At 47.4% G+C, this 18,051-nt stretch overlaps 1 protein-coding gene across 8 annotated transcripts in view; it reads left to right on the top strand.

The window, feature by feature from the left end:
- Positions 1-18,051, top strand: part of DIP2C (disco interacting protein 2 homolog C) — a 412,233-nt gene that overhangs the window by 282,821 nt on the left and 111,361 nt on the right. For all 8 annotated transcript variants that reach the window (XM_042944702.1, XM_042944701.1, XM_042944703.1 and 5 more), the window contains 2 exons: positions 4,795-4,905; positions 17,844-17,967. In XM_042944702.1, coding sequence (XP_042800636.1) covers positions 4,795-4,905; positions 17,844-17,967 — 235 coding nt within the window. The remainder of the gene's footprint in view (positions 1-4,794; positions 4,906-17,843; positions 17,968-18,051) is intronic.

The raw sequence follows: 18,051 nt of genomic DNA, 5'->3' as shown, positions 1-18,051 counted from the left end.
ACTTCTGTGCACCAAAGGACATTATCGAGACTGAAAAAGAAACATACAAGATGGGAGAAAATATTGACGAATTCTATATCTGATGAGAGGTTAGTATCCACACTATGCTAAAACAAACAAACAAAACATAAGTTTAAAAAATGGGCAGAGGACTTGAATAGACATTTCTCCAGAGAAGCTTTGCAGATGGCCAGTGAGCACCTGAAAAGACGCCCCATGTCGCTGCTCGTTAGGGCGCTGCATGTTAAAACCACAGTGAGACCGCACTCCACAGCCATTGGGGTGGCTGTTGTCAGAAAGCAGAAAGTAAATGTTGGCAAGAATGAAGAGATTGAACCCCGGTGTGCTGCCACTGCAGACAACAGTATGGCGGCTCCTCTAGAAATTGAACATAAATTACTGCTTGATCCAACAGTTTCCCTTCCGTTTCAAAAGCACCGAAATCAGGGGCTTGAGCAGATAACATTGTTCACAAAACCAAAAGGTGGCGGTAACTCAAGTGTCCGTCGGCAGATGCACGGAGACACATACTAAAACACGATGGGCTCGAAGACTACGTGACACGGAATATGGCAGCTGCAAAGGACAAATGTACCAGGTACTTAGAGTAGTTAAATTCATGGAATCAGAAGGGTGATGGTAGCTAGGGGGCTGGCGGGGGCTGGGAAGTTCCTTAATGGGAGTGAGGCTTCAGTTTAGGAAGATGAGAAGGTCGGGAGATGGTTCTGGTTGTGAATGTACTTCATGCTGCTGAGCTGTGCACTTTATTTTCAAAATAAATTAAATAAATGAATGGTCAACGTTGTGTATGTTTTACCCCAATAAAAAATCAGTTGTATGTAATATCTCCCTTAACTATAATTTCACGGATAGTGTTAGTAGAGTGATTTCGTTAAAAATTCTTATAGAGCATGGCCTCCAGATTATTGAAGTTCCCTTAAAATAACAACTACAAAATAAACCACCTCTGTTCAGCTAAGACGTTAGTAGGAATTTGCGGGGCACAGTTTTGAGAAAATAAACTATGTAAAGAGGTTTGTCGGTAGAGGTTGGTTTGACTGTGTGAGGGAGACTACTTTTCTAAGTTATTTAAAACATTATTCATGTAGTTAATATCAGGCACATGGGTACCGATACTTTTATTAAATAAATATACACGACCATAGCAGTAAATTGATCATAAGCTTATGTTGCTATAAACGGAATTTTTTGCCCTCTTTGAAAATCACTTTTGAATAAAACATAATTTTCCCCAGAATAGTGAACATTCAGTCCTTAGCATAAAAATTTACATTTTGTGTGCGTGTGACCTTACTAATGTTGTTTGGGGAATTACCTTCTTGGGCTTCCGAGAAGGGCTTTATGTGCCTAAGCTGAATAGGGTTTGGGGATATCTCGTCAGAGCTTTGGAAGGCATGAAGGTGCGTCACATCTGAAGGGAGCCTGCCAGTTGTATTAAAATATAAATAGACACATTACTGATAATCAGCTTTTCTATAAAGGGAAAGTGATACAAGTCCCCGAAAGAGGGGTAAGAGGCGGAGATGAACTATCTGGAAGAAGAGAGATGTTTTTCATTTTGAGGAGCATCTGGGGCCTGAGAAGTCTTCCCAGAGAGGAAAAGGGAGCCTGTGAGCTGTAGGCTAGGCTCCAGGAAAGCATGGGAAGGAGCTGACGTGGGAAGCGTGTGCAGCAGCTCCTGGTGTGAAGAGCGCTGAAGGCAAGCTGGCCGAGGGGCGTCCCTTTACCAAGAGGAGACCCTCCGAAGCACGGCGGTGGGTTGCGCCTTTGCCTCTTGGTTTGTGGATGCCTGCTGTGCCGTGTGGGGGATTAGGTCCAATGACATCTCAAGGAATCCGTGGAGGAGCGAATACAGGGGAGCTGTGTGGGTCCCTCAGAACCGAGCGCCTGCGTGCGTGCGTCGCACGGGAATCACTGTGGACCTGCCAGTAAGACAGGGCTTGTGACCGACTCCGAAACGGAAGCAAGACTTAACAGGAATGACTGAAGTACAGACTCCCCTTCCTTAAACTGCAAAACAAAACAGCAACAAACCTTCAGTTTTTATTCTGAGCCTTCAGAGGGATCTGACCCTCCCTGTCCCTTACTTTTATATCATTGAGAGATACAATATACAATTTCATAGTCTGCTTTTATTCACTTTACGTTGTAACTTAACGTTTCATCCTATCTAACGCAATTCTGCCAGGTTTATACAGTGTGGCCTCACCAGCATGAGCTGCAGCAACAAAGCAGTGGGAACTTTCAATCCCAGGTTCGGTTGATCTCCCTTTGAACGGAGCCGGAGTGGCAGCCAGACCTTGTTCCCAGTCTGGGGGTGCCCCATCTTCTCGCTCTCGGTTCTGTGCTCCTGGCAGGGACTCCTGCATCCAGAGCAGGTGCTCCAAGAAGACTAACAAGTCGGTATTTAACTGGTCCTTTATGAATAGGTGCATCCATTGGTTTGGAATGGAACAGCAGTATGTCCTGTGTTTCCCTGCAGTTTGAACGACTTCCTCAAACATTTTGGTCCGTTTCAGGGAGAGACGTCTTGTGGCAGCGGCACCCAGAAGCTCACAGATACCCGGAAGGCTCAGTATTGCCTTGCCAGACCCACATCTAAAACCTGTTGCTCTCAGCTCAGCTGCCACTTGAAGGCAGAGCCCCTACAGCTACTGCGATCCTCACACACTTTGTTAAAATAATTGCTGATGGTTCATATGTGTACGTGTGCAAGTCAGTTACTTCTGGAAAGCCCTGCTCACGGCTGAGTGCTGTCAGGATGGAATAAGTTGACATAAGCAACAGTTACCTCTCAGGGTTCTCAAACACGGGTCGTCGGTGGTGCAGAATGGCTTTTACTGGCCTTATGGGGTCATGTGTCTCTCATTTAGCTGATTTCAGTGAACTGCAGGAGTGCTGCATGGAAAGGAAACCTTCATTGAATCCCAAGCTGATTTCTTCCCCGCCTGCTATCCTGTGTCGCTAAGTTTCAAACATGGACAAATTTATGATGTGGCCTGTTCTGTTCTCAGCTGCCGTCTGCGTCCCTTTACACCAACCTGCTTATTTGTATATTGAAATTGAGTGTGTTGCCCACCTGCTCCTGGAAAAACTGGCAACTTCTAGTTAGGACATTTTGAGAGAAAAAAATTGGTTAAATTCCTGAATGAGTAATGCAGAAGTGACCTGTGCGTGTTATGTCATGGGATCTGGGTGCCTGTGAACACGCAGCAAACTTGTCCGCAAGGGGGGAGTGGAACCCCGATGCCCGATCAGGACATGGGGGTGACGCGGGCTACAGCAGGAGTGGGGTCTGCAGGGCGGAGCGGGCAGTGCAGACACGCAGCCACGGGACAGCTACTGCGGTGTCCTGAGGAGGCAGTCTGCCCGAGAGGTGGGCACGGCTGCTCCAGGAGGGGCTGCAGTAACAGGAGAGCTGGCTGGTGCCAGGTGAGCTACACGGGAGACCCTGGGACGAGCCCCGGACGGACTCACGTGAGATGACATACTTGTTAAGTAGTAGGCACTGACAGAAAGGGGCGTCTTGACAAACGTCCAGTAAAAAACGCAGCGATAAAAACCAAACAGTACTGCAGCAAGAAGTCTTTGCATCAAGCGTAAGAGTTAATGCTGTCAAATATATTTAAGATCCATCCTGATTTTAGGGTACTTGTCAAAACACTGATGGGCTAAATAGGCTAATAGGTGAAAAGCGGAATGAAAAGCATTTCACGTGAGGAAGAATAATTACAAGCCATCCCATGGAAAAATCATTCAATGTTAAGATAACCTCAGGCCTATCAGAAAACATTTTAGAAATCATATTACCCGGGGCACCTGGACGGCTCAGTCAGTTAAGCATCAGACTCTGGATTCCGGCTCAGGTCACGATCCCAGGGTCATGGGATCAGGCTCTGCGCTGGGCTCTGTGCTGGCTGGCAGCATGGAGCCTGCTTGGGATGCTCCTTCTCCCTCTGTGAGCTGGTCCCCTGCTCTTGCATGCACAGGCTATTTCTCTTTCTCAAGATAAATAAACTTTAAAAAACAAGTCCTACTATTCAGGGTAATTTTAAATCAGCCTGCCTCTTATAACTCCAAGATTATTGTGCTTTTCGTCCCTAAGGCCGAGCAGGAAGGCGGTGGGTGGAACCAGGGCAGCAGGCGTTCGTGGAGCCTCATCTGTGAGGGTGCCACGGATGGACTGACAGCCCCGGCTGGCTGGCATTCATGGCTGTGTGCTGTGCGCCGGGCCTTGCACCGAGCCCTCACCACTTTCTCTGTGACCTTCACCGCAGCACTAGGACGTAGGCAGGAAAACTGAGGCCTGGAGGGGCTGATACTGACCTGGGACCAGGATGGAGCCCTGTGGTCAGCACCCTGCCAGCCTTGCCCCAGTGAGGAAGCACACAGCGCTCGGTCACCCCTGTGAAGGCTACGTGGAAACACGAGTTCTTACCGAGCCCAGCGAGGATGATGCGGTTCACCCTGTGTTAAGTACGTGACAGGAAGATGACGAGCGGAACAGCCGGGTAGTTGTCTTCTGGGGGCAGCGTTAGGAAGGACTGCGGGCGATACGTGTCGCTTCCACGTGAATCAAAGGGAAAGTACACGGTACTTGAATGCATCTTGCTGAAGGGTAGTTTCAAGCGTGCACCTAATTTTTGTTCCAGCCTCTGTTCTCACTGAGAACATGAGCCCTGCTGCCCATGGCGGTTTGCATCGTTTTTCGGTATTTTGAAAGCTGGTGGCATCGATTTGCTGGTTAATCCCTCCTGCTCTGTGTCTGTGCAGGTGGCGCTGGTGTTCCCCAACAATGACCCCGCCGCGTCCATGGTGGCCTTCTATGGCTGCCTGCTGGCTGAAGTTGTTCCCGTGCCCATCGAAGTGCCACTCACCAGAAAGGTAAAGAGCATGCTGTTGCCATCAGGGAGGGTCCGGCTGGGCCGCAGAGGAACGTTCTGTGGTGAAGTCAGAATGTGTAGGTGGCTGGTTTTTAAGTGGCTCTTTATCTCAGCGGGAGGTGGACCGAGAAGCACAGAAGTGTTTTTGTCATTGGGGAGGCTCTACAGGTTCTTGTCACTTGTGTCAGTAGAGGGGACGGTTACTGGGTGCGCAGCTCAGCGGAAAGATGAAGCAGGAGCAGCTTTTCAGGGGTGGGGCTGCCGCACCCCGGCCTCCGAGCGCTGATGGGGGGCCGTTTGAGACGGTGGCGCAGGGGATGCAGAGCTGGCCTCTTCCCCTGGCCCCGCGGCTGTGGCTGCATGTGGAGCAACTCCCTGTGCAGAACACCCAAGAACCCGCTCACCAGCTCCTCCATTTCAAGGGAGACGGGGGATTGGGGGGGCCGAGGCAGGGACACTGTCTCACCAGACGCCCCAGCCCTGCACTGCCACCACACACAGGGGGAGTCTCACACATTCAGAGCTTCTCCTTGAGTGGGGTGTTCACGTCACCCATCAGGCATTTCAGCCCTTGGGGCCTGCACCAGAGAGATGAACCCCCAAAACATCTGCCTTTGGAAATACTGGGGCTTGTGTCCAGCACACCCACGGGGCTCATGCTCCGCTCACTTTGTCCCAAGGCCCAGCACAGAAGCAGCAGTTTAGAAAGTGATTCCACTGTGTGTGAAGAGGGTTCATTTGCTGACCCTAAAGCATCTGCCACAGGGGCAAGGGCCTGCTGGAACTCCATCTGGGGATAGAGGTGCTGATGGGGACCATTTCTGCACATTGCTTCTACCTTGCCAGTGCTGTTCTGCTATAGCCAACAGGTGCACCCCAGCCCCGTGCCCTCCTCCTGCATCACCGAAGCCAGTAAGTGTGCTGCAGCCCCACACTTGCCTCCTGCCTTGCTAGAGCTGCAGGTGCCCGTAGACCGCACAGGGATACCCATGCACGCCTGGCACTGGGAGCCAGGGGCTAGGACACCTGGGCCCCGTAGGTCTGTATCATGGGGAGAGACTGTTCTTGACAGATGGCTTGCGGGGCACTGCACAAACGACAGACTGAAACACAGCCCAGGCTTTCTGGGAGGAAGGTCTGTTTACCTGTCCTGGGGCACAGGTTACCTGTCCTGGGGCACAGCCTGAGGTACAGGCTTCAGGTTTGTCACATCTAGAGACTGTGGAGGTGCTCCCAGGGAACGTGGACAGGGGGACAACTTTGCACTTTCCCTTGACTGTGCTCCAGTTCACTGGCACCTCCATGAAAGGGGCCCTAATTTTTGCAACTGTAACCAGGAGACACCTCCAGACATCCTGGTCTGGAGGCCAGCAGGATTTAGGACTGTGGTCCCACAAACTGTATGTATACGCATACTTTAAAAGCTGCTGCCTGAGGGCCTGGCTGCCAGTCAGCCTGTAACTAGTGCTCAGTGGGATTCCTCCCTTTGGAACTTGGACAGGTCTCGGCACACCCTTAACAGTGGGAACATATCTGGAGTACATTTGGCTGCGTAGACAATCAGAAGGGTTCAGGAGACAACCAAGGGCAAGGCTGAACGAGGAGATTCATTACTTCCACAGCCCACTCCTTCCAGACTGGGAGAGGTACCTGCTGCACTTAATACAGAGAGGCCAACAAAACGAGCAGACAGACGAACGTGTTCCAGAAGAAAGAACAAGATAGAACCTTAATGAACAGAGATCAATACTTTACCTAATTAGGAGTTCAAAGTAATGGTCATGAGGAATCTCACAGAACTCAGGAGAAGGAAGGATGAACACGCAACTTCAACGGGGAGATGGAAAATAGGAGGGAATACCACTTAGGTCAAGCCACTTAAGATACAGTAAAGTGGGGCGCCTGGTGGCTTAGCCGGTTGAGCGTGCAACTTCAGCTCAGATCATGATCTCACGGTTTCTGTGTTGGAGCCCTGTGTCGGGCATGTGCTGTCAGCTCAGAGCCTGGAGCCTGTTTGACATTCTGTGTCTCCCTCTCTCTCTGCCCCTCCCCTACTTGTGTGTTTTCTCTCTCTCTCTGTATCTCTTTCTCTCTCAAAAAATAAACATTAAAAATGTTTTTAATTAAAAGACAGAAAAGAATACAGTAACGGAACTGAAGAATGCCCTGTGAAGTTCCCACTAGAAAAAAACAGAAGGAAGCAGCAGCCATCAAGAAGACAGGACAATAGACCTCACACAGAGCAGCAAAAAGAAACCAGGAAAAATTTAAGATAGCTTGAGGGACCTGTAGGACAGCATCAATCAGAACAGCATTCACAATATGTGTGTCACAGAAAAGAAAGAGAGAAAGGAACAGAAAACATTCCTAACCTCGGGAGAGAAACAGACATCCAGGTCCATGGAGCCTGGAGAGCTGTAAGTAAGATCAATCCAAGGAGTTCACACCAAGACATGTTATAATTAAAATGTCAGAGGCTAACGAGAGAATCTTAAGAGCAGCAGGAGAAAAACAACTTGTTCCATACAAGGAAACAGCTAAGATGGTCAGCACATTTTCAGCAGAAACCTTGCAGCCCAGAAGGGAGCGGCAGGATATATTCAAAGTACTGAAAAGAAAACCTACAACCAAGAATACTCTGCCCAGCAAGGGCCGTCATTCAGAATTGAAGGAGGGATAGTTTTCCAGACAAACAAACCATAAAGGAGCTCATTGCCACTAAACGGGCCGTGGGAGAAATGTTACAGTGAGAGGGCCTTGATTAGTAGCAAAATACGAGAGAGTATAAATCTCATTGGTAAAGGTAAATGTACAGTAAAGATAATGGATTAATTACTTACTAAACTAGAACGAAGGTTAAAAAGGCAAAAGTAGTAAAAATCAGGAAAACTACGATACTTAGTTACGGGATACACAACATGAAAAGATATAAATGTAACATCAAAACATTTAATTGTGGGGAGGGCAGGTAAAAACTCAAGAGTTTTAGAGTATGTTCAAACTTAATATATAAATACACACACACACACACACACAAGATTAAATGTGTGTGTGTGTGTGTGTGTGTGTGTGTGTGTATAGGCTGTTATGTGTGAGCCTTATGGTGACCAAAAAGCAAATACCTCTAATAGATACACAAAATACAAAGGGAAAGAAATCTAAGTGTAATACTAAAGAAAGTCATCAAACCACAAAAAATCGAGGAAAAGAGGAACAGAGAGGCCCAACTAAAAAACCAGAAAACAATTACCAAAATGACAATAAGTACATACTTATCAATAATTACTTTAAATGTAAAAGAACTAAATTCTCTGATCAAGAGACACAGAGTGGGTTAATGGGAAAAAACAAAAACAATCGATCTGCTGCCTACAAGAGGCTCCGTTCAGATGTAAGGACGCACACAGAGGAAAGTGAGGGGTTGCAGAAACATACTCCACAGAAGTGGGGACGTAAAGGAAGAGGAGTAGCTGTAGTTCTATCAGACAAAATACACTTTAAACCAAAGACTGTAATAAGAGACAAAGAAGGGGAGATACTTAATGATGAAAGGATCAGTCCACTGAGAAGACACAGCATTTGTAGACATTTATGTACCCAATATGGAAGCACCTAAATCTATGAAGCAAATATTAACAGACCTAAAGGGAGACATGCGATTCAATAGTAGTAGGGATGTCAATACCCCACTGACATCAGTGGACTTAATTTATACTGAACACTCCATCCATAAGCAATAGAATACACATTCTTCTCAAGGACATTTCCAATGTTCTCCAAGATAGATCACATGTTAGGCCACAAAACAAGTCTCAATAAATCAAAGAAGGTTGAAATTCTATCAAGCATCTTTTCTGACCCATAATGGTATGAAAGTAGAAGTCGGTTACAGGGAGAAAACTGGAAATTTCACAAGATATGTGGATTTTATGCAGCATGCTTCTGAACAACCAGTAGGTCAATGAAGAAATCAAAAGAAAAGTCAAGAAACAGCTTGAGACTAACTTAAATGGTAACAGAACATATGAAACCTTCAGAACTCAGCAGAAGTGGTTCTAAGAAGAAAGGTCACAGCAATACAGGCCTACCTCAGTCCATCAGAAAAATCTCTAATCTAATTTGAAACTTTCAGGAACTAGAAAATAAAAGCAAATGAAGCCCAGTTAGTAGAAGGAAGTAGCAAAGATCATTGTGGGAATACATGATATAGAGACTAAAAAGAATATAGAAAAAAAAATCAGTGACACCATGAAGCTGATTCTTTCAAAAGATAAACAAAATCCATACACATTTAGCTAGACTCAGCAAGAAAACAAGAGAACAGGACTCAAATATAATCAGAAATGAAACAAGTTATAACTGATGCCACAGAAAAAGGGTTAGGGGATACCACCATGAATAACTATATGCCAACAAATTGGACTCCTAGAATTGGATAAATTCCATAAATGTACACTCTTCCAAGGCTGAATCATGAAGAAGTAGAAAATCTGAATACGGGTTAGTAGTAAGTAGATTGACTCAGTTATCAAAAACCTCCAGTAAACAGAAGTCCAGGATCATCAGATGGCTTCACTGGTGAATTCTGCCAAACATTCAGAAAGATTTAATACCTCTCCTTCTCAAACTCTTCCAAAAAATTGAGAGCAAAGGAAACTTTCAAATTCATTTTTACAAGATCAGTGTTGCCCTGATACCAACACCAGGCAAGGATACCATAAGAAAATAAGATTACAGGCCAAATATCCTTTATGAACATAGATGCAAAAATCCTCAACAAAATATTAGCAAACAGAACTCAATAATATGTTAAAAGGATCATATTCCATAAGTTAGTGGGATTTATTTCATTGATGCACAAATGGATCAACATTTGTGAATTAGTCAATGTGATATACCACACCAACAAAATGAAAGGTAATCATATGATCATAGACACAGAAAAAGCACTAGCAAAATTCGACATTCTTTTTTTTAAAGTTTTTATGTAAATTCCTGTTAACATATAGTGTAATGTCAATTTCAGGTGTACAGTGTAGTGATTCAACACTTCATACGACACCCAGTGCTCATCACAACAAGCTCGCTCCTTAATCCCCATCACGTTTCCCCCATTCTCCCACCTACCTCCCCCCCTGATAACACCATCAGTGTGTCCTCTGTAATTGAGAGTCTCAGTCTTGGTTTGCCCTGACAAGACCCCCCTCTTTTTTTCCCTTTGTTTTATTTCTTCAATTCCACGTAGGAGTGAAATCATACGGTATTGTGTTTTTCTGGCTTCACTTAGCATAATGATCTCTGGCTCTATCCATGCCATTGAAAATGGCAAGTTTCCTTCTTATGACTAATTTTCCATTGCATATATATACCCCATCTTCTTTATCACCTATCAGTTGATGGACACTTGGGCTGTTTCCATAGTTTGGCTATTGTAGATAATGCTGCTGTAAACATAGGGGTGCATGTATCCCTTTGAATTAGTATTTTTGTATTTTGGGGGGTAAATACCCAGTAGTGTGATAGCTGCATCATAGGGTAGTTCTGTTTTTAGCTTTGAGACTTCCGTAGCTTTAGCTTTTAATTTCCATACTGTTTTCCAGAGCGGCTACACCAGTTTGCATTCCCACTAACAGTGCAAGGTTTCCCTTTCTCTACATCCTTGCCAACACCTGTTGTTTCTTGTGTTGTTGATTTCAGCCATTCTGACAGGTGTGAGGTGGTATCTCATTGTAGTTTTGATTTGCATTCCCCTGATGACCAGTGATGTTGAGCATCTTTTCTTGTGTCTGTTGGCATCTGGATGTCATCTTTGGAGAGATGTCTATTCGTCAACATTCATTTTTTGAGTAAAGAAAGTCAGCAAAGTGAGTATAAAGGGAATGTACTTCGACATAATAAAGGCCATATATGACAAGCCCACAGCTAACCTTTCATTCAGTTGTGAAAAGCTCTAAGTTTTTCTTCTAAGATCAACCCATTCTTGCCATTTCTGTTCAACATAGTATTGGAAGTCCTGGGCATAGCAGTTAGGCAAGAAAAAGATGTATAATGGCATTCGATTACTAAGGAAGAAGTAAAACTATCTCTATTTGAGGATGACATGATTTTATATATAGAAAACAATAAAGACTCCCCCCAAAAACTCTTAGAACTTTTTAGTGAATTGAGTAAAGTTGCAGGATAGAAAATCAGCATATAAAAATTGGTTGCATTTCTATACACTAACGGTGATCTATCAGAGAAATTAAGAAAACAATCTCATTTATAGTTACATCAAAAAGAACAACATATCTAGGAATAAACTTAACCAAGGAAGTGGAAATACTCTGAAAATTATAAGACCTTGGTGAACGAAATGGATGAAGACACACACACACAATGAACGGAAAGACATTCCATACTTAGGAATTGAGAGAAGTAATATTGTTAAAATGTCTGTATTACCTAAAGCAATCTACGGTATTCAGCAATCCCTATCAAAATTCCAATGGCACTCAATCTAACTGTTCACAGAAATAGAAAAAACATTCCAAAAATTTGTATGGAACTACAGGAGAACCCAAATGGCCAAAACAATCTTGAGTAACAAGGACAAAGCTGGGGACACCTGGCTTCCTGATCTCAAGCTCTATTACAAAGCTTTAGTAATTAAAACAGTATGGACACATAGGTCAGTGGAATAAAATAGCCCAGAAATAAACCCACACATGCATGGTCAATTTAGGACAGAAGATCCAAGAATACCCGACAGGGAAAGGACAGTCTCTTCAATAAATGATGTTGGGGAAGTTGGACAGCTATGCACCAAAGAATGAAACTAGACTCTCATCTTACCCCATACACAAAAATTAACTCAAAATGGATTAAAGACTTGAATGTAAGACCTGAAACCGTAAAACTTCTAGAAGAAAACATAGGCAGTAAGTTCCTTGACATCAGTCTCGTGATGAGTTTTTGGATTTGACACCAAAAGCAAAGGCAACAGAAGCAAAAACACACAAGTGGGACCACATCAAACTAAAAATCTTGTGCACAGCAGAGGAAACCTTCCACCGTCAACCTACAGAATGGAAGAAAATACTTGTACATTGTGTATCTGATAAGGGATTAATATCTAACATACGTGAAGAATTCATACTACTTAATAGCAAGAGAATCCGATTAAAAAATAGGGAGAAGATCTAAATAGACATTTTTCCAGAGGAGACACACACACAGGCACAAAGATGCTCAACATCACTAATCATCATAGAAATAGAAACCAAAACCACAATGAGGTCTCACCTCATACCTATTAAAATGGCTAATATCAAAAAGACAAGAGATAGCAAGTAATAGCAACTACGAAAGTGCCTCAAAAAATTAAAAATAGTATTACCTTATGATCCAGCAGTTACACTAGGTATTTTTCTAAACAAAGGTATAAGCGCTAATTCAAAAAGATACATACACTGAATATTCATTGCAACATTATTTATAATCAGATACGGAAACAACCCAAGTGTCCATCAATGGATGAATGGATAAAGAAGAGATTATATGTGTAGACCAACGGAATATTACTCAACCATAAAAAAGAATGAAATCTTGCCATTTACAACGACATGAAGGGACCCTGAAGGTGTTACGCTAAGTGAAGTAAGTCAGACAGAGAAAGACAAACACCATGGGATTTCTCTTAAATATGGAATCTAAGAAAACAAATGGACAACCAGAACTTAAAGAAACACAATAGACGGTGGATGCCAGTGGTGGTGGTTGTGGGGTGGGTGAAATGGCTGAAGGGAGTGAAGAAGCACCAACTTCCAGTAATAAAGAAGTCATGGGGGTATAGTCACAAGGGTGACTACATTCAGCGATACTTCACGCACATTTGAAAGTTACCAAGAGAGTAAATCTTAAAAGTTCTCAACTTTTTTTGTGTATTGGTGATTTTGCAGTATATACAAATAATGAATCATCATATTATACATCTAAAACTGCTGGAATGTTATATGTCAATTATATCTGAACCTTTTGAAAAAAGAACACTGAGCCTAGTGATCTGTCAATAACTAAGTGTTTGAATATCTCATTCCTCAGTGTCATTACACTAGAAATCTGGATAAATTAGAGGGTTTTGATTTTATTTTGGGGGATGTCGGTTGTTGCTTACGTTTTGGTGTTTGGACGCGATTGAGTCCCATGTTCACTATGATTTGTCAGATGTAATTCCAAATCTTGCTCTCACAGTGTATTCGAAAATAAGAAGCATATGTTGTACGTACCCCACATATCAGTGTCAGGTTTTTTGTCCAAGGCTTACTTGCAAGTGCTTGCTGCCAGGGTTCCAGGCTCCACCCCCGAGTCCTAGGATATTCACAATGGAGAAATGTGGAAGAGTTTGGGGACTGAGTGAATGGATAGCCATGTTCTTCTAAGCGATTCTTTGGCACTGTGGTAAATTCCACTACGGTTCACCTGAAAGCCTACTCGGGGCATATGACGCTCCTCCTTCAATTGATATTAAATTCAGTGGGTTGAGGTCTTTTGGAAATGCAGAGGGCTGGTTACCTGACTTCAAGGCTCAAAGCCCTCTGAGTTCTGTCGTCAATAGGGTCAAAACGATAATCTGGAAGAATTTGTAGGTTGCTGTTCGTACAGAGACTGGTTCTTAGCACTGCAGTAACCAGACGGTTATCTCTGTGATGTTCTCATGTGATCAGTTGCTATTATTTATGTGCTTCTCATCACATGGAGGGTTTAGACTTTTCTACTTAAGTCTATAGCCTGATGTCTCCCAAAGCAGAGCTGGTTTGCAGAGGAAAATCACGTGAACAAAGAGACACGTGCCTCTGCCCTTTGGGTCACGTGACGACACAAGCACGTCATTTCAGATACTGCTGATGCAAACGTGTGCCACCGTGTAACATTTCTTAATACACACTTGGATGTATATTAAATGAATAAAGGGGCGCCTGGGTGGCTCAGTCGGTTAGGCGGCCGACTTCGGCTCAGGTCACGATCTCGCGGTCCGTGAGTTCGAGCCCCGCGTCAGGCTCTGGGCTGATGGCTCAGAGCCTGGAGCCTGCTTCCAATTCTGTGTCTCCCTCTCTCTCTGCCCCTCCCCCGTTCATGCTCTGTCTCTCTCTGTCTCAAAAATAAATAAAAATGTTAAAAAAAAAATTAAAAAAAATAAAATAAAATAAATGAATAAACATTCTTCATTTAAATAACGAGGTTAAGTATCCTTTGGACGTTTGACAGGCACGTAAGCTGTTCACTTTAATTGTACTGGAAACCTTCCTAACTGTGTGAGTATTAGGTTACTGCAGTAATAATCAACGGGACGGGAGATGTCATTAGGTGTGTTTTATCCTAGGCCCTGGGGCCCAACCATCCCCTTTGAGGCTGAGAGCTCTTCGTGGCAAGCCTGGTGCTTCGGCAAGGGTCCGTGCAGGTGTGAGCACCCACAAGCGAGCTCTGCTGGTACAGGCGTGGGCAGGGGAGTACAGTCTCACCTATGCCGTGTTGGCCCTGCTGGGACTGGGCTGCCTACTGTCTTGGGCATCTAGGCTGCAACCTGCCAGGTGGTGTGCCCTCACCTCCCCAGCCCACGGAGACCCTCGGGTTATCGGCCTGAACCAGGGGACCAGAAGGCACTTGTCAGAGGAAGATGCTAGGTTCCTCCGTCCATAGAGCATCTTCTGCTGGGAAACGGGACCGGGAGATGACTTTGTCTCAGTGACGCCAGAGGCTGCGTGCCAGGCCTCGGGCTCTGAGCTCAGAACATGACATTCGTGCCTTGGAAGACTTTTCTGAGTTTTGAACAGAAGCCCACGTTGGTCCTTTGCAGGTCAGCACGGGGTAAGGTGTGCACGGAAGCGTGGGTGATGGAGTCGCACACTTGCTCTGCCGCTTCTGCGCCACTGGGTTTGCCACGGAGGGCCTGATGAGAGCCGTTTTCCAAATCCTGAACGTTGTTTGATGGGCTGAACGATTTTGTGTCCTGTGTGTTTCTTTACCCTCCCTCCTAGTTCTTGGGTGGGAGGAGAAAGCTCCCCTTTCTGTGAGGGGTTTGCAGTAGGAAGGGCTGGCGTTCCTGGATCATTTGGCCAGGGGGTGTGGGGGAGCCAGAGGGGAGCCTCCAGGGGCCTCCTGAGATGGGCCTGGCAGGGTCGCAGCAGAGCTAGGACAGCCCGGCGCTGTCACCCTCCTGAGGCGGCTGCGCTTCGGTTCATGCCGGCTGAGTGCGGGGAGGCCCTGTCGGCCCGCGAGCAGGCCCAGCCAACAGTCCCCCTCTGCCGACACAGGCTGCTCCTCAGGCGTGCAAATCTTACAGGAGAGTGACAGGCTGTTAGGAGGGGCCGAACTGCGTGTGTTCCAAAGTACCACAGGACCGGAGACACAACGGCCCGTGGGCCACGGGCATCAGCAGCACCGTGCACGTGTGAGACGCCTTTGCGCTTCTGTCCTGCTCCACCTGCTGAGAGCCAAGGAGCTGCTCAGCTGGCAAAGGAGAAACTTGGGTAAACTCAAGCCTCGTGGTGAGGGGCCCCAGACGCAGAGTGAGTTCACGAAAGGGACTTTTCTGTGAGCCGTCCTCACATTTGTTATTCTGTGTGTGAGATTGCTGCTTCCTGCCTGGGAGGCTGGGGCGGAGCAGACCCTGGTTGAGACGTGTACAGCCTGGCCTGGTGGGTGCTCCAGGGGTCGTCGGAGAGACCGGGAGGCTTCCCACGAGGCGACCTAACGTGGCGCCTCTCTGTTGCAAGAGGGTTGGAGGTGACAGGCTGAAGTCAGGTGCGGTCTGGCTTTTCTTGACGAGCCCGAAAGAATCGTTGTCAGGATGTTGTGACCGGGGAGGTGGTCACCGGCTGCCTTGACAGCACAGCTCTTGAGAGGGTGGAGCCCCAACCGAACCGAGGAGGAACCACGGGCCAGGCGTGTGGGCCTTCCCTGGGAAGGTGCACGCGGAGCGCTGAGTCGGGGCCAGAGTGCACAGGCTTCATTCAGTCTCCCTGAGACGGGACGGCGGCTTCCCGAAGCCAGCGGCAGGTCGGGCCGCCTGGAGGCGGCTCTTTCCGCAGGCGGGGCGGGAGGCCCCATGTAGAGACGGGGCCCGGGGAGGACCGTGGCTCTGACGTGGTGTTGAGAGTGTGTCCGCCCGCTCTGGGCTCTGGGGTCAAGCACGTTCAGCTTCAGCGTGTGAAGGAGACACACAGGCTTTTTCGGGAGCAGGCGATGGGGTCTCGTCTGCGCCGCTGGGGTTGGGTGGGCAGAGCTGTTTCTGCACAGCTGCCTGGAGCTCCAAGTAGGAATTTTCCAGATGAAGAGGACAGAAGCCCCTTGGAGGTGAGGTCTGAATTTGGGGCTGAACTCTGTGGCATTCTGTCCATTACTCTTCTCATCTGCCGTCCCCTGCTGCTTCTTTATGTCAGCTGTCTCGTGTGTGTGAATGTGTCACTTTGGACATCAGTCTCGAGCAGGTTGTAGAAAGGGCGCAGGGACGGTGTCTGCCAGGAAAACCGAGATGGGTTGCGAGCCCTTGGCACGGCCGTGGGCCCTGGCAGGTCCCAGCCCACAGACCCGTGCTCACTCTCCCGAGCTGTTGGCTCATGTAGCTCTGAGGTAGCGAATTCCGGCTCACAAAGAAATGCCTCCCTGCCACCAGACGTGACCTCAGAACTTGTCTCGATGTTTGGCAACATGACCTCCAAATTCACATTGGAGCGAGTATTAAAGACTCCACTTGAAAAAGCATTGCTTGAGGGAAAAGTACTGTGAGGGTCCTGAAACGGGAACATCCCTGTCCGTCGGGCGCCAGCCCCCTGCTCGCCTCTCTGCGCTGCATGGTGTATCGGGAGGTTGGCGGTGCGATTCCGAGTGAGGAGACCTGGATTTCACCGTAGGGTTAACCTGTGAACCAGTTGCTTGACGGGCTAGTTTGAAGATACCCGTGCTGCTGATTTTACCCACTGGAGACCCCGTCATCACACACTTTCTTAGTGAGGCATACGTGGGCGGAGCGACCGGAAGGCGGGGCTGGTCTGCCCACAAGCTTGCTGGGTTGTCCACGGGTTCAGGAAGAGCCCGGTGGGAACAAACCAGGGTGGCCGGTTCACCGTGTTGTTTCAGTTGTAGGAATGTCCACTCCTTGCTGGCTTTCGTTTTATTTTCTAAATCCTGGCTGGTGTGACTGTGGGGGTGAAGAAAGCCGGTTGAGCAGAGCTGCTGCGGGCAGCCAGATGTGGTCAGCAACAAAACCACAGGTTGGCGGCCCCTGGACCGCCCTCCGAGGAAAGCTCCATCCCGTGGGGTCCGCGGGATGCCGTGCTCCTAAGTCAGTGCTGGTCATTTGGGGCTTCTGGTGCTCTGGCCTGCCAGCATCCAAGTCCTGCAGCAGGCGCCTGTCCGGCTGTGTCCTTGGTCACAGACGTACTCTGGGCGCACGAGGGTGGCAGGCCTTTTGGTTGGGAACGGGCGTCTAGTTCGCCCACAGTGGATGTCAACAGACACAACAGGGCCATGTGCTCTGTGTAAAGTCAGGCTCTGTGTTACGGAGGAAGACGAACCCTTTCCGTTCTCCACGACGGTTACGTTCTATGGTCACAGTCTTAGGGAACTGGAGGGAGACGTAGCAGCAGCTGTTTAAGGGATCCACTGTGTGCCAGGCGCACACTGGGCACTGTCCACGCTCCTCCAGTTTATTCTTTGCAGCAGACCCACTCGAGGGCTCTGCTCTCACCCCATGGCACAGGTGAGGAAACTGAGGCTGAGTGACCTCGCCGTCCCGTTCGAGGTCACACAGCAGCAAGCGGCAACCGGGGCTGTGATCCCAGTTCTGCAGAGTCCGGGGAGGTTCCCTCCCTCCCAGAACCCAGGGACAAGGCCACGTCTTGCCAGGAGGGTACCCGTCCTTCCCGGCTTTGTGACTTATGTGTCTGTCGCCTCTCCCAGGATGCAGGGAGCCAGCAGATCGGGTTCTTGCTTGGAAGCTGTGGAGTCACTGTGGCCTTGACGAGCGACGCCTGCCACAAAGGGCTGCCGAAAAGCCCAACCGGGGAGATCCCCCAGTTCAAAGGTAAGCCACAGCCAGGAGCCTAGTTGGGCGTCTGGCTCTTTACTCAGGAAGGTCCTGCGTCTCCCCTGGACATGCTCTTCTGCA

Source organism: Panthera leo, chromosome B4 (assembly GCF_018350215.1).
Source record: "Panthera leo isolate Ple1 chromosome B4, P.leo_Ple1_pat1.1, whole genome shotgun sequence".
NCBI classification, from domain to species: Eukaryota; Metazoa; Chordata; class Mammalia; order Carnivora; family Felidae; genus Panthera; species Panthera leo.
This window is presented reverse-complemented; position numbering and strand designations above follow the sequence as displayed.